Source organism: Tenrec ecaudatus, chromosome 6 (assembly GCF_050624435.1).
Source record: "Tenrec ecaudatus isolate mTenEca1 chromosome 6, mTenEca1.hap1, whole genome shotgun sequence".
Taxonomy (NCBI): Eukaryota; Metazoa; Chordata; class Mammalia; order Afrosoricida; family Tenrecidae; genus Tenrec; species Tenrec ecaudatus.
Window position 1 is genome coordinate 77,129,919 of NC_134535.1, and position 14,469 is coordinate 77,144,387.

Here is a 14,469-nt window from a genome sequence, read left to right on the forward strand (position 1 = left end):
AGGACTTTTCCTACATATGTTCCCTGAAACCAGAATAAATAATTATATTGTAACTATATTTTTAGGGAAAAACATACATTACTAATGACTATTGTAAATGCTGTCATCAAATGTAGTATTTGTACTATTAAACCTACTACTTCAATTATCTGTTTTTCCGTTGTGCCAGTCTAAGGCATAGGGTAAAGACAACTGAAGTCACACACTCATACTTACCGGTACAGGAGTTGGTATTACACGGCATCTCTTGGCAATTTATCACAGACAGCATTTTATTTACAGGAGGCTCAGGGTGACCAGTAGAGCCTTGTGAATGCTGTTTTCTCAAGAACCCAGACTAATCTAGAAAGGACCCTGGAAATTCCCTGTGTGAACACTTTTACTTTTTCTGTGATGCCGACAGAATACATCCTCATTCTCTTAATGCATAAAATAAAGATTTTAAACAAAAGATACATGATACATGTTTTTGTTCTCTAATAAAGAGGAATGGTGGCCATATCCAGACTTATCAATTAATTAAGGATAATTGAGTTGAACTCACAAGTCAGGAAGACATATTTACTCACAAATGTTGAAGCTAGTTACTTTATATAGCCCATGTTTAACAGGAGACAAAAGTGGAACAACACAAAAGGTCCTTTGTGGTCCATCTCTGAAAGTCACTAGGAATCTTCATTCTAATTAGTTTTGGCAATCAGCATTACAAAAGCAGTAAGGGGACAGAGTCCTTAGGGGAAAGAAGATAAGCAGTAGCTCCACATACACCAGGTTTGTAAAAATCTATATCAAATAAGATTTTTTCCTGGATTATTTAAGACACTGAAATTTGTATGAGATTCTTCCCTCCACTAATTGTATTAAGTAATATAATACAATATATTGTTATTAAAACTAAATAATAGAAAGGAAACCAAGGTGGCACTGTAAATTATTTATGAAAATAAGGGTTGAGAATATCCTGTCAAATAAAAGTAAATTTTCTAAAAGATTTTGCAATCTAGCATTTTTATCCAATATACCTGTTTTTCTTAAATTAAATGGTAAAATAATTGAAATACAAGCTCCATTGTGATATTGCAATATTCTAAATTCCTTCCTAGACATGAACCCATATACATATGAATTTACCTGAGAAATGGGATCTTATGTTACAAAGAATGAAGAAACTAAATAGCAAATCAATGGAAACTCTTTTTTCTGAAAGAGGTGTATTCATATTATATAAACTATTTTATAATGTTTTAATAATAAATATTACACTCTGTATGCTGAATAAAAATATAGTCTGCAGTTTGATAGTTCACCCTTTTTATGAAGACATTCCAAAATAGACTAAAGATGTAAACCTTAAAATGTAAGAACAAAAATGAAAATAATTTAAGACTATTTATTTCTATTTAGTTTTATAAATATCAAATCAAGTATTCATCATAGCACATTATAGGGGTATTGATAATTATTATAACTAAAGCTAAAGTATTTATTACATAAGGTGAAATACAATATTTAAAGAATTTTAAATCTGAAAATTATATTTAAACATATATGAGTAGCAGAAAGGTAATAGAACTGAAAATAAAAAAACCTTGGGGCTTAGCTTCTGAGTCTATTTTGGATCAGATGTTCATTTTGTTATACAAGTAATAAGAAATATATTGCTACAACTGTTGTTGGATTTTTCATCAGTGAAATATTACTTGCAGGTGATATTGGTGTTAATAACATTGTTATATATTTTATGCAAAGAAGAGTACTTTGGAATGGATACTAGTATAGATCTTTTATACTCAGTTCACCAAGTAGCTAACTTTAAATTTTCTTCTCATAGATGAGAGAGTACTTCCAGGGTCTCAGCAGCTTGTTGACAAATTTCAATTGGCTTTCCATAATTTCTATGAGCCATGATTTTGGCTAATGACTTCCGTGCTGCATGGACTTCTTCTGTACCTTGACTCTTGATCATAAGCACTTGAATTCATTAAATGTTGACACTTTTTTTGGTACAATGACTCTGGATATTCTTTCCATTTTCTTATTATGTTTTCTATATCATAAAATATTTACCAATGGAATCTTTCAGCATTGGGTCTCGGTGTTTGAATTTTTCTTTTGTACATTCAGATTAAGATCTGCTAAATGTGTTCTTTCTGGTTTTGTTTGTTTGTTTTTTGTTGTTATTGTTTGAAGTGAACATGTTTGTCGCAAGACTCCAAGTTCATTTCAGTTTCACTATCCTTTTTTTCTTTCTGATTTTTTAATTCTACATCTTTTCACATTTCATTATAGTATTTCATTTTGTTTTTCATAGCAGCCCTTTAAATTTTTCTGTTCAGCTCTTGTAGTTCATCTTTTCTTCCATGCACCTTAACTACTCTGCCATTAGGAGAGCATGTTTCAGAGTCTTTCTGATATCTACTTTGTTACTTTTTGTTCTTTCTTGACTTAATGACTTTTTGCTTTCTACATGTATTGTATTTTTGATATCATCCCGCAACTCAACAGGTATTTTGTCATTAATGCTCAAAGCAGTAAATATGTTCTTGAAAATCAAGTGAAATATACTCAGGTTGGATCGGGGCTCCTGTGGACTCATTTTAATTTTCTTCAACTTTAATCTGAACTTAAAAATGAGTATGAATTAGTAAGTTTAAATCTAGACTTTCACCAAGAGTTGATAGTCCTAAGATAGACATGCTACTTATACCCTATATAAGAAACATACAAGAGACCAAATGAAACAGATAGGATGATAATTCTGGAAATCAGAACTCCATATGAAAGGATAAAAATGTGGATTGAATATTAGCTAGACTTTAAAACTAAACAAAAGAGACCAATAGGAAATGAAGGAACAGCTGAATAGTCAGCTGGTCTGATGCAGTGTTGCCTTCTTAAAATTTTCTAGTATCATTCTAGCAAGACAGTCAGTTCATAGCACAAACCTTCAACCTCCCACATCAGGGGCTGACAACCAGAAACTTTCAGTACAAGCCTTGTTCTCTGCATCCTCCTAGTGACCAGAAGCAGGACCGCCCCTTCCCAAACTCACTAATCCAAGTGACTGAATGGACCCCAAGCAAGACAAACTCAAAGAGAAAAAATAAGACATATCATAAATAAACTTCCAAAGGGAAAGATAAAAAGAAAGTCCTAAGACCAATTCCAGAAAAAAAAAAGTTATCTACAATGGGATCCAATATATGTAAGCTCTGACTTCTCAGTAGAAACCATGCAGTTAAGAAGGCAACGAAATGATATGTATTAATCTCAAAAGCTAAGAAAAGCAATGGTCAACCGAGAAACATAGTCACAAATTTGTCTCTTGAGTATTGCAGCAAGAACACTGGACCTTCCAGATACCCTGAAATAAAGGAAATTTTAAAATCTAAATAAACTTTCCAAAATATCCTAAAGAAAGTTTTTTGAAAACAAAGTAATAACCATAGACAAGAGATGAGATTAACATACATGACCACACAATTCGAACGTCAGTTCAGTTATAAAAGTATCAGAATAAAAAAGAAAACCAACCTCATGATTGAAAATAGAGACCAGAATTAGTAATTTGTAAACAAAGATAATTAAAAGTAAATAGTGTGAACAATAGTGTAGTTATAGAAATTCCAGATGAAATGGAATTCAAATAGTTTCCAAGATAAAGCAGATTTTTTTTTAATTTGGAAGGAAATTAATGAACTACAGAGTAGCATAGAAGAAAACAACGTTTATAAAGAAATCAAAAAGCAAACTGCAATAAGGGTTTAGTAAAAAGAGAAAAAATGGGGATAAAAATGAGAAGAATCCAAAAGCAAAATTGATTGCCTATGGAACAATATGGGGACATAGACACTAGAAGGACCGCAGAAAATGAAAAATGCAATAAAATGACAGCCATACACTCATACATATCCAAAATATCACTAAATATAAATGGATTATATGGACCAATCAAGAGACAAAGAGTGGCAGGATAAAGAAGAGAAAGCACCCATCACATGCTGTCTCAAAGAAATGCACATCAGACACAAATGGCAAATAATAACTAAAAGTCAAGTCATGGAAAAATATACTCAGTGAATGACAATCAAAAAGAACAATAGAGGCATATGAATTTCAGATTAAATCGATATGAACAAAACAAAGAATACCATTGTATGATGATTAAAGGGAAAATTCTACCACACTATACAACCATGTAATGTAAGTCTATGACCCAGTGAAACAGCCTCTAAAACACCTATCGTAAGCTCTAACGTGGGGAGGGAAGAGAGGAGAGGGAAAAACAAACAAAAAAGTGAACAAGACCTATAATAAAATGTAAGAGAAAAATAGACAATCTATAAAATAATAAGATAATTTAATATATGAATTAAAATTAAGGACATAACCATTAGAAAGAAAATTCACCAAAAGCACAGAAGAACTAGACAGCAAAATCACCTAGCTTGGCATCATAGACATGATTAGAATACCCCGGCTGTCAACTACACAAAATGCAGTCTCTCCCAGGGCACACGGGTCATTAGTCTAGTATAAAACATATGTTAGGTGTGTTAGACAGGGTTCTCTAGAGAGACAAAATCAGATTGCTAATAATTATATATATATATATATTTATAAAGATTGATAGGTATAAAACACAAGAAATGAACAGTTAAATTATACACAGATAGATATAATACAAGAAATGAACAGTTAAATTATAACGCAGTATAAATGGTTCAGTGCAACTCATTCCCGTGAGAGTGTTGTGAGACAATGACTGTCCTTGAAGTCTTCAGGGCCACCAAGTAGTCCTCTGTAGAGAGATTCAGGCTATCCAGGCGCAGGCAGAAAACAGCAAGGAGGTCACCAACAGTCAAGTGACCAACAATCAATCCCCAGCTCAAGAGATGTAAATTCCAATTGTGAGGTGAAGCAGGTCTTGAAGCAACCTCAAGGTTAGGTATCCAACAGGTTAGGTGTCCCACAGGTAGTGTAGCTTACAAATTGAGGGACAGAACAAGCAAGACAGCCGCACGCTGGTCTGATGATCAGAGAAAGAGACAAGAAAGGTGAGGCTCCCCGAGCCATTCATCTCCCCGCCCTTCAATTAATCCCACATGTGTTTATCAGCCAGGCTGGCACAATAAGCTATCTCAATCCACCCGTTGCCAACCTGGCATCTGTATCCAATTATTTAGCCATATATATTTTTTATAATTTCTGGACATTGATGAAATCACACTTATACTTATCATCAATTATCTATCATGCATATAAATGAAAACACACTGAGTCCAATTGCATCTGGAACAGCAGCTTCAGTTGGAGCCACCATCTTGTTAAGTTTATGATAATCAACTGTCATTCTCCAGGATCCATCTGTCTTCTTTATAGGTCAAATAGGTAAGTTAAGTGGGGATGTAGTAGGAATCACCCCTCCTGCATCTTTCTGGTCTTTGATGGTGGCACTGATCTCTGTAATCCCTCCAGGAATGCGGTACTACTTTTGGTTAACTATTTTCCTAGGCAATGGCAGTTCTAATTGTGTCCACTTGGCCTTTCCTACCATGATAGAAAACCTTAATACATTAAAAAAACATCAAAGTAATGCAAAAATATTCTAAGATATCAACACTATAAAGTAACAAAGCAACTATAGAAGGTAACAGGATAAATCAAATATATGAAACATGAATAATGTCCTGGATATTACTGGATAATAGAACAAATAAAAAGAAAATTTTAAAAAATCATTGAACCAAATAAGAATAAAAGCGCAACTTACCAAAAATGTTACACAGCAAAATCGGTGCTCAAATTGCAACTTATATAAAATAAGATAGACACAAAATCAGTGTTTAGTGTCTCCAACACTCTAGTTTTGAGCAATAAAATTAGCCCAATGTCACTAGGTGAAAATGAATAAAGATTAGAGCAAAAATAATTGCCACCGAGCAACAATACAATCAACTAAACTAGAATATGGTTTTTTGAAAAGATTAATAAAACTATCAAATCATAGGAGAGAAAAGAAAAAGATGCAAATGACATTCATGAGAAACTAAATAGGCAGCATTCCATTCACTGCCAATAAACATATAAATATATGGTCACAACCCTTACCCATTAAAAAAAACAAACAAGCAAATAAAAGCCAAAATAATATAACAAAAGAAACTGCTATAAGGTTGATTCAAATTCATAAACTCTGTTGGACAGATTAGAACTACCCTTAAGGTTTATGACACCTTCTTTAATGTTTTCCAGAGGTGAGAGGGAAAGGGTAGTTAAGTTACTGATTAGGTGGTGGTAACTCAAATGCCAGAGAATTGATTCTGACTCAGAGCATCCCCATAGCGGGTTTATGACACAGTGAGGCATCATGAGAACAGACAGCCTCATCTTTCCCCTGCAGAGTAGTTTGTGGGTTTGAATAACACTTGTGCAATAAGACAGAGGTCGGCTAAAAATGATGGAGGCATGGAAGCACACTGGAATAACTTCAAATGTGAATGTACCAAAATATTTTAGGTACATAATCCTGAAAAAATGGTGCATAGACAAAATGGGTTGAGAAGGAGAGTGGAAGTAAACCCACAAATACACACACACATTTGACAGGATATTTGTGCATTAGTATGTACTTTTGCTACAAATATAACCATGGATATTGTGAACATATATGGGACAAAGTTATTAGAAAAACTTCTTAGACAGATCCAAACAACTTAGGAGTGAATCTCACCACCTTGGGCTCAGGATCATAGTCCCTGGGGACATTAAAGTTGGTTAAGCTTAACATAATCCACAAAGACAATGTTCCAATTCCTACCTGACTTAGTAGCAAGTGGGGTATTATTATCATGGATTCATGAAGGAGGAGGGGTGGGAAATGAGGAGCTGATATCAAGGGCTCAAGTAGAAAGAAAATGTTTTGAGAAAGATGATGGCAACAAATGTACAATTGTGCTTGACACAATGGATGGGTGGATGGATGGATGGATGGATGGATGGATGGATGGATGGATGGATGGATTGTGATAAGAATTGTTTGAGCCCCCAATAAAATGACTTTAGAAAATTTAATGGATGGCCATCTAAGGTGCAACTATTTGTAGAAGCAAGGAAAGAATCATTTCATAGTTTAAAGGAACACTTCCATTTCAGTCTCCATCACCCTGAGAAGAGAAGGAGTAGATGACGCCTGTTACTATGACTAACTACTCTGAAGGTGATCACACTAACAGGTCGTGAGTAGAGGAGGAGAAAAATGTGGAACAAGACCTAAAACCCTAAGACCAAATTGACTTGTTGGCTAGAGACTGGTGACATCTGTGAAAATATTATTCCCTTGTCTCCCTTCAAATCTGGCACTGAAACCATACCCATGGTTCAATTTTCAACCAAACATTGTAAGGGGAGGATAATACTATCAGTGAGATGTGCACATCTTAGAATAACCAAACATTTGGGATCACAAGGGCGGTACCCACACTAAGACAAAGTTCAGGATGGTTAGAAATGAAGTTGGAATGGAAGCAGAAAACATAGAAAGGATGGGGGACAAGTGATGTTACATTGTGGATGTTAAAATCAATGAAAAACAAAATGTGCATGAATTGTTGAGTGAAAAACTGACTAGCCCTCTAAAACTTCTCCCAATTCACAATAAAATGGTGTTGTTTTGCTGTCTTTTTAATACTTGAACTTTAAAAAAATCAACCTTAAAATAATGAAACTGTTCTCCATTAAGGTTCAGCAATGTTGCACATGATTTGATCTTAGGTACAGACTAAAAGGTTAATATTTTAAACCTAGGGAGAGATGCCAAATAAAAATGCCGGATGATAAATTTTCATAAATGTTAAAGTTTAAAAAAATCCTATGGAGCTTTGTTTACTTGGAAATGCATGAATTCTTAAAGATTTCCCCAGAGGATCATCTAAGACAAATGTGTGCATAAGCAAATGTGATGAAGAAAGCTCATGGTACCCGACTATCAAAAGATACAATGTCTGGGGTCTTCAAGGCTTGAAGATAAACAATTGGCCATCTAGCTCAGAAGCAACAAAGCCCACATGGGGGAAGCACACCAGCCTGTGTGACCAGGATGTGTCGAAGGGATCAGGTATCAGGCATCAAAGAACAAAAAATCATATCATTGCAAATGAAGGGGAGTGCAGAGTTTAGACCCTAAGCCCAACTGTAAGCAACTGGACACCCCCTTATTGAAGGGTCATGGGAAGGAGATGAGCCAGTCAGGGTGCAAGCTAGCAATGATGAAACATACAACTTTTCTCTAGTTCTTAAATGCTTCCTCTACCCCCACTAACATGATCCCAATTCTACCTTAAAAATCTGGCTAGACCAGAGGATGTGCTCTGGTACAGATAGGAAATGGAAACACAGGGAATCCAGGACTGATGATCCCTTCAGGACCAGTGGTGAGAGTGGCAATACTGGGAGGGTGTAGGGAGGGTGGGGTGAAAAGGGGGAACCAATTACAGGGATCTACATATAACCTCCTCCCTGTGGGATGGACAAAAGAAAAGTGGGTGAAGGGAGATGTCTGACTCTGTAAGATATGACAAAATATGAATAATTTCTAAATTATCAGGGCTTCAGGAAGGAGGGGGAAGGGAGGAGGGAGGGGAAAAATGAGGAGTTGATATCAAGTGGAAAGCAAGTGTTTTGAGAATGATGATGGCAATAAATGTACAAATGTGCTTGACACAATGGATGTATGCATGGATTATGATAAGAATTGTATGAACCCCCAATAAAATGATTTAAAAATATATGAAATATAACTGCATTTTGCAAATGTTCTTTCATTTACATCAAGGATTCATTGATTTTCTATTGTATGATAGGCTGTGGAATTTGGTTTTCTGAGTATTTTCATACAATTATTATCAACAAAATTGATTTTTATAAATAACATAACAATTTATGTCAGTTACTGAAATTTTCTCTACACATACAAATAATTTTAATATATTTATTTAAAATTAAGATCCACATCATTTAGTAGATACTGTATCTTGCACCATAATTTCTTAATTCACTTAGACATTACCAAAATTATGTTCATTTTGCTGTCCCAAATCCTTTATTATTAAAAATTGAATGAAATCAGTAGAATTAGATATTAATTTCAGGCTACTGGACAGGTATGCCATAAATTCCTAGACTGAGATTTTAAAGAAAAAAGATCACATTTACTTTGGATAAACAACTAAGTCTACTGTTGCCAAGAATGTATGTATTTAAGTGGCTATTTTTTGCAAACATACTAATACTACAGATCATACTAATACTATAGTACAAAAAATTTAAATAACAAAGTTTTCATCTGAAAATCAATGATTTCTAATAAAGCAGAACATCATTTCTTGTTAGGATAAATATTTGTATTTATTTTACCTTACTATATATGTTTTTTTAGTTTTCTTTACTGATTCATAGAAACTCCTTAGATATGGATGCTATGAACCCTTTCTTATTAATTATGTCAGAATATTATTCTTTTGAGGCATTAATTATATTTGTTATTTTAGAACTAATTTTATTAGTGTATATAGCACATACCATTTAATGAAATCATTCATTTTATATTAAGAAGAGATGTGCAATCATCACCACAATCACTTTTAGAACATTTATCTTTTAATGACATTTTTGTTTAATATTTTTCATTATATTTTGTACTTACAGTGGAATTTTAAAAGTCTGTTACTTAAAGTATTTCCTTTTTAAAAAATGGTGGTGGGGGTGCTTTTTTTTTAAAAGATCTGTAAATGTACATATTAAAAATCTTCAACAATGTCTAAAAACAAGATAATAAGTAATTTAACAATGCAATATTCTAGCGGCAGGATGTTTTATTTCCTACAGAACATTGGTAAATAATTTCTTGTTCATCAATGTCCTGTTGGGAACATGATTAAATGGCTGTGAGACCAGCCTCATTGTCCTATAGGGAAAGTAATTACTCTGTTTTATTACCTTCATGAAATATATAAAGTCAATATGTATAATTCATCTTGATTTATGAACTTAGGCATACTTTATTGCTTAGAGAGGAATGCAATTTTTTTGATTAAGTCAATAAATGCTTGTTTCACTTGCTTATTCCTCAGGGTATATATGAAAGGATTCAACATTGGTGATATGGATGCAATAAGCAATGAGACACTTTTATTAATCTCCACATCTTCTTTTCCAGAAGTTTTGAGATAGATGAAGATGCAGCTTCCATAGGAGATGGAGACTACAATCATGTGGGAAGAACACGTGGAAAAGGCCTTTTTCCTTTGTTGAGCAGAAGGGAATTTTAGGATTGTCTTAATGATATAGATGTAGGAAAGAGCGACACATACAAGAGTGATGATGAAGATCAGTCCGGCACAGGCGATAACCATCCGCTCAGCTAACCATGTGTCTGAGCATGAGATTTCCAGAAGAGGTGGTGCATCACAGCCAAAATGATCAATGGCATTTGAGTCACAGAATTCCAGATTCACAATTAAGCTAAATGGGGGGAGGATAATACAAAAGGCCATCACCCAACAGCAGATAACCATTGTTTTGCAGACTCTGAGGCTCATGATGGTCATATAATGCAGGGGTTTGCAGATGGCCACATACCGATCATAAGACATAGTGGCCAAAAGAAAAAACTCGGATGCTGCAAAGATATCAATAACAAATAATTGAATGAAACATGCAGCATAGGTAATTGTTCTGTCTCCAGTTGATATACTGTACATGAATCTTGGAATACAGGCAGTTGTAAATGAGATTTCCAGAAAAGAGAAATTCTGGAGGAAAAAATACATGGGTGTTTTGAGGTGGGAATCTGCCCTAGTGAGGATAATGATGGTCAGATTTCCACATATACTTAACTTGTAGGTGATAAGTAGAAAAATCAGAATCAAAGCTTGCAGATAAGGATCTTCTGTCAATCCCAGAAGAATGAATGTGGTTATCGTTGTGTGGTTCCTCATTATTGAACTTCAGGTGTACGCTAAACCTATGTCAAAATATCACAGAAAAAAAACTGCAGAATTCAACTACAAAATGAGTTAATGATGAAATTTCACATTCAAATTACGTAAGACACATGAATTTTATTTTTTCACCCATGGTATATTTTTTCTATCAGCGTTCGATGTAAGGTCCTTCAGTAAGTGAAACTGGACAAATGAACATTTTAAATTACTTTTTGTAATTTAAATATAGTTTAAACTTTCTTTATAACTATATAATAATAACACACTATTGGACATAACATTTCAAATTCTACCTGGGGCATGCTCATTTTAATTTTAAACAATCAGATTTATAATTTCACATATAACCAACTTCAAAACCAATTATCTTAAATCTCCTCCTTGGATTATACTTCTTGTGCTTTTGTTGCCCTTTTAATGATACTACGAAGCAATTGGGGATATAATGAATTCACTGTGAAAGAATACAAAATTTACACTTACAGTGTCCTCACTCGAAACTGTGTACCTCACCACTCCTTTTTTCCAAGTTCTTACTCTTTTTGACTAGGTATGCCCTTTGCATTCCTTTCTATATCTGTTGTGCTTTCTTTCTACTTCAGAAATCTTTTAAAACTGCCCCAATTTGCAAATACATATGATTTAGTTCAATGTACAATCTTAATAACAGCAAACATATGATCACCTTGCCATGCTCCTGGCACTGCTTAAAGAACAGTGCATAGATTATGGATCTAATCTTGTGCGGTGGGAGTGATATAATCTCTATGCTGCAAATGTAAACCTGATCATCCAGAGAGGTACAGAGAAGCAATCACAGCTCCGAGAGATTGACAAGTGGAGACGTTCCCAGTACTCTAAATGTAAACCCTGCAAGTCCATTGTCAACACACGGGCTAGAATGTTTCCTTTAAGGTATGGACAGTACTTTATTTCAAAATCCTTTCATGGACAGTGATTATGTAACTTAGTGTACCACAGCACATTTGAGAAACAAATGGTGATATTAGAAATTGCGTTAATGAAATTGGCATGAATGGAACTCATGAGGCCACAAAGTCAACTAAACCTAATGTCATCTACTTTCAATCACTCTCTCAATTCACATCTGACATCAGAGCTACTGGTCAGTAAAAATTGTTTAAATGACTCATTTTCCTTACCTTCCTACTGATAGGTTTGGTTGTCACTGTTTTTGTCAGCCTCCATTGTCAACTCCAACTTTTCAAGCTAAAATTTTCTAACTTCACTACATATGAAAGGTCTATAGGAAAAAGAAATGTTCTTGTGATTTTAAAATATTTCCTCAGATATTCCTTATACTGTGGAATACCAGATCCTTGAAGGAATGCTCCCCACCTCATTTTCTGAATTTACTGAGCACTTCACTACTATAGATGTGGTCTCCATGGCACAGAGACTCTCACATGGGGCAGGGAGATGAGTCCACGTTCATGGTGGAAGGAGCTTGACAGAGAGCTAGGCTCTGGAGCAGAGCAGTACCATCAGGAGTCCACACTGAGAGTGTGTTTTCCTGGCTCAGAGTAGATGAGCCTATTAGAAAACTGGGCTCTCGAGTGTGGCAGTATTATTCGGAGGTGACTCTCCAGGTTACCCTCAGCATCTCCGTTCCTGCGTCCTGCTTTGTTGAACTCTCAAGGCATCACGGAGCTATGCTCCTGGTATTTTAATTCAGCTTTCATTATGTCTGAAAAGTACTTTTCATCATGAACACTCAGTATTTTGCTCTGATCTGAATCTAGACTCCCATAAATATTAAATATTTATTGTGTTCTATATTCATAAACATGCTATCATTTTTTTTTCATATAACCACTTTAACTTTGTGGAGTATCAGAATTAGAAAATTAAATATCAGACAATATATAAGTATACAGTTGTTTGTGTGTAGCTTTTCCATATATATATTTGGAGGAAGTGATACATGTACAAACACATATACATACATGCATATTCCTCCTCCAAACCCCCATCCACACCCCAAGACACAGAGGAATTTTCCTACATATATTCCCTGAAAGCAGAATAAATAATTATTTGTGTAATCATAGTTTTGGGGAAAATATACATTAATAATGACTATTGTAAATGTAGTATTAGTACTACTAAATCAACTCTTTCCAATTATCTGTCTTTCCGTTTGTGCCAACATCAGGCCTAGAGTAAAAATAACTGAAGTCACACACTCATTCTTACCGGTACAGGAGTTGATATTACACAACATCTGTTGGCAATTTATCACAGACAGCATTTTATTTACAGGAGGTTCAGGATGACCAGTAGAGACTTGTGAACGCTGTTTTCTCAAAAACCCAGACAGATCTAGAAAGGACTTTGGAAATTCCATGTGTGAGCACTTTTACTTTTTCTGTTGTACCAACAAAATACATTCTCGTTCTCTTGATACATAAAATACAGATTTTTAACAAAGGACATATGTTTTTGTTCTCTAATATAAAGGAATGGTGGCGATATCATGACTTATCAGGTAATTAAGGATATTTGAGTTGAGCTCACATGGCATATTTAGTCACAAATGTTAAAGCTAGTTACTTTATATAGCCCATGTTTAACAGGAGACAAAAATGGAACAACAACATAAAAGGTCCTTTGTGGTCCATCTCTGAAAGTCACTGGGAATCTTCATTATAATGAGCTTTGGCAATCAGCGTTACAAAAGCAGTAAGGGGACAGGGTCCTTAGGGGAAAGATCAGCAGTAGCACCACATGCAGCAGGTATGTGGAAATTGACACAAATCAAATAAGACTTTCCTCCTGGACTGTTTAAGACAATGAAATTTGCATTAGATTCTTCTCTCTACTAATTGAATTAAGTAATGCAATATTGTTATGAAAATTAAAAAATAGAAAAGAAAGCAAGATAAACATTGTAAATTATTTTTTAAAATAAAGTTAGAGAATATTCCAGTCAAATATAAGTAAATTTTCATAAATATTTTGTTATCTAGCATTTTTATCCAATAAATCTGGCTTTCTTTAAATAAATGGTAAAATGATTGAAATATAAGCTCCATTGTGATATTGTAATATTCTAAATTCTTCATTTGCATGTGAATTTACCTAAGAAATAGGATTCTCTGTTACAAAGGAATGATGAAACTAAATAGCAAACAAATGGAAACTCTTTTTATGAAAGAGTTGTAGTCATTTTATTATCTAAGGTTATTTTATAATATGTTTTAATAATAAATATCACAGTTCATACACTGAATAAAAATATGGTCTGGTGTGATCATTCACCCTTTTTATAAAAATCATCCCCAAATAGACTAGGGATGTACACATTAAAAAATAAGAAGTAATGGGAAGTGGAACCCTTTTTAGGCAGTGACGGTATCTAGCTCAAAGAGTCCCCTCACCCATTTTGAAGGTGTTACCTTCTGCGGGTTCACTGGCCCCGGGGACCCCACTAAACCCAGCCCAA

General features: G+C 34.4%; 1 protein-coding gene across 1 annotated transcript; it reads right to left on the reverse strand.

Moving 5' to 3' along the window:
- Positions 1-10,058: 10,058 nt before the first annotated feature.
- On the reverse strand, positions 10,059-10,997 carry LOC142450928 (olfactory receptor 6C68-like). Its single transcript, XM_075552862.1, has one exon. It carries the CDS (start codon positions 10,995-10,997, stop codon positions 10,059-10,061), a length of 939 nt encoding a protein of 312 aa, XP_075408977.1.
- Between the last annotated feature and the right edge of the window lie 3,472 nt (positions 10,998-14,469).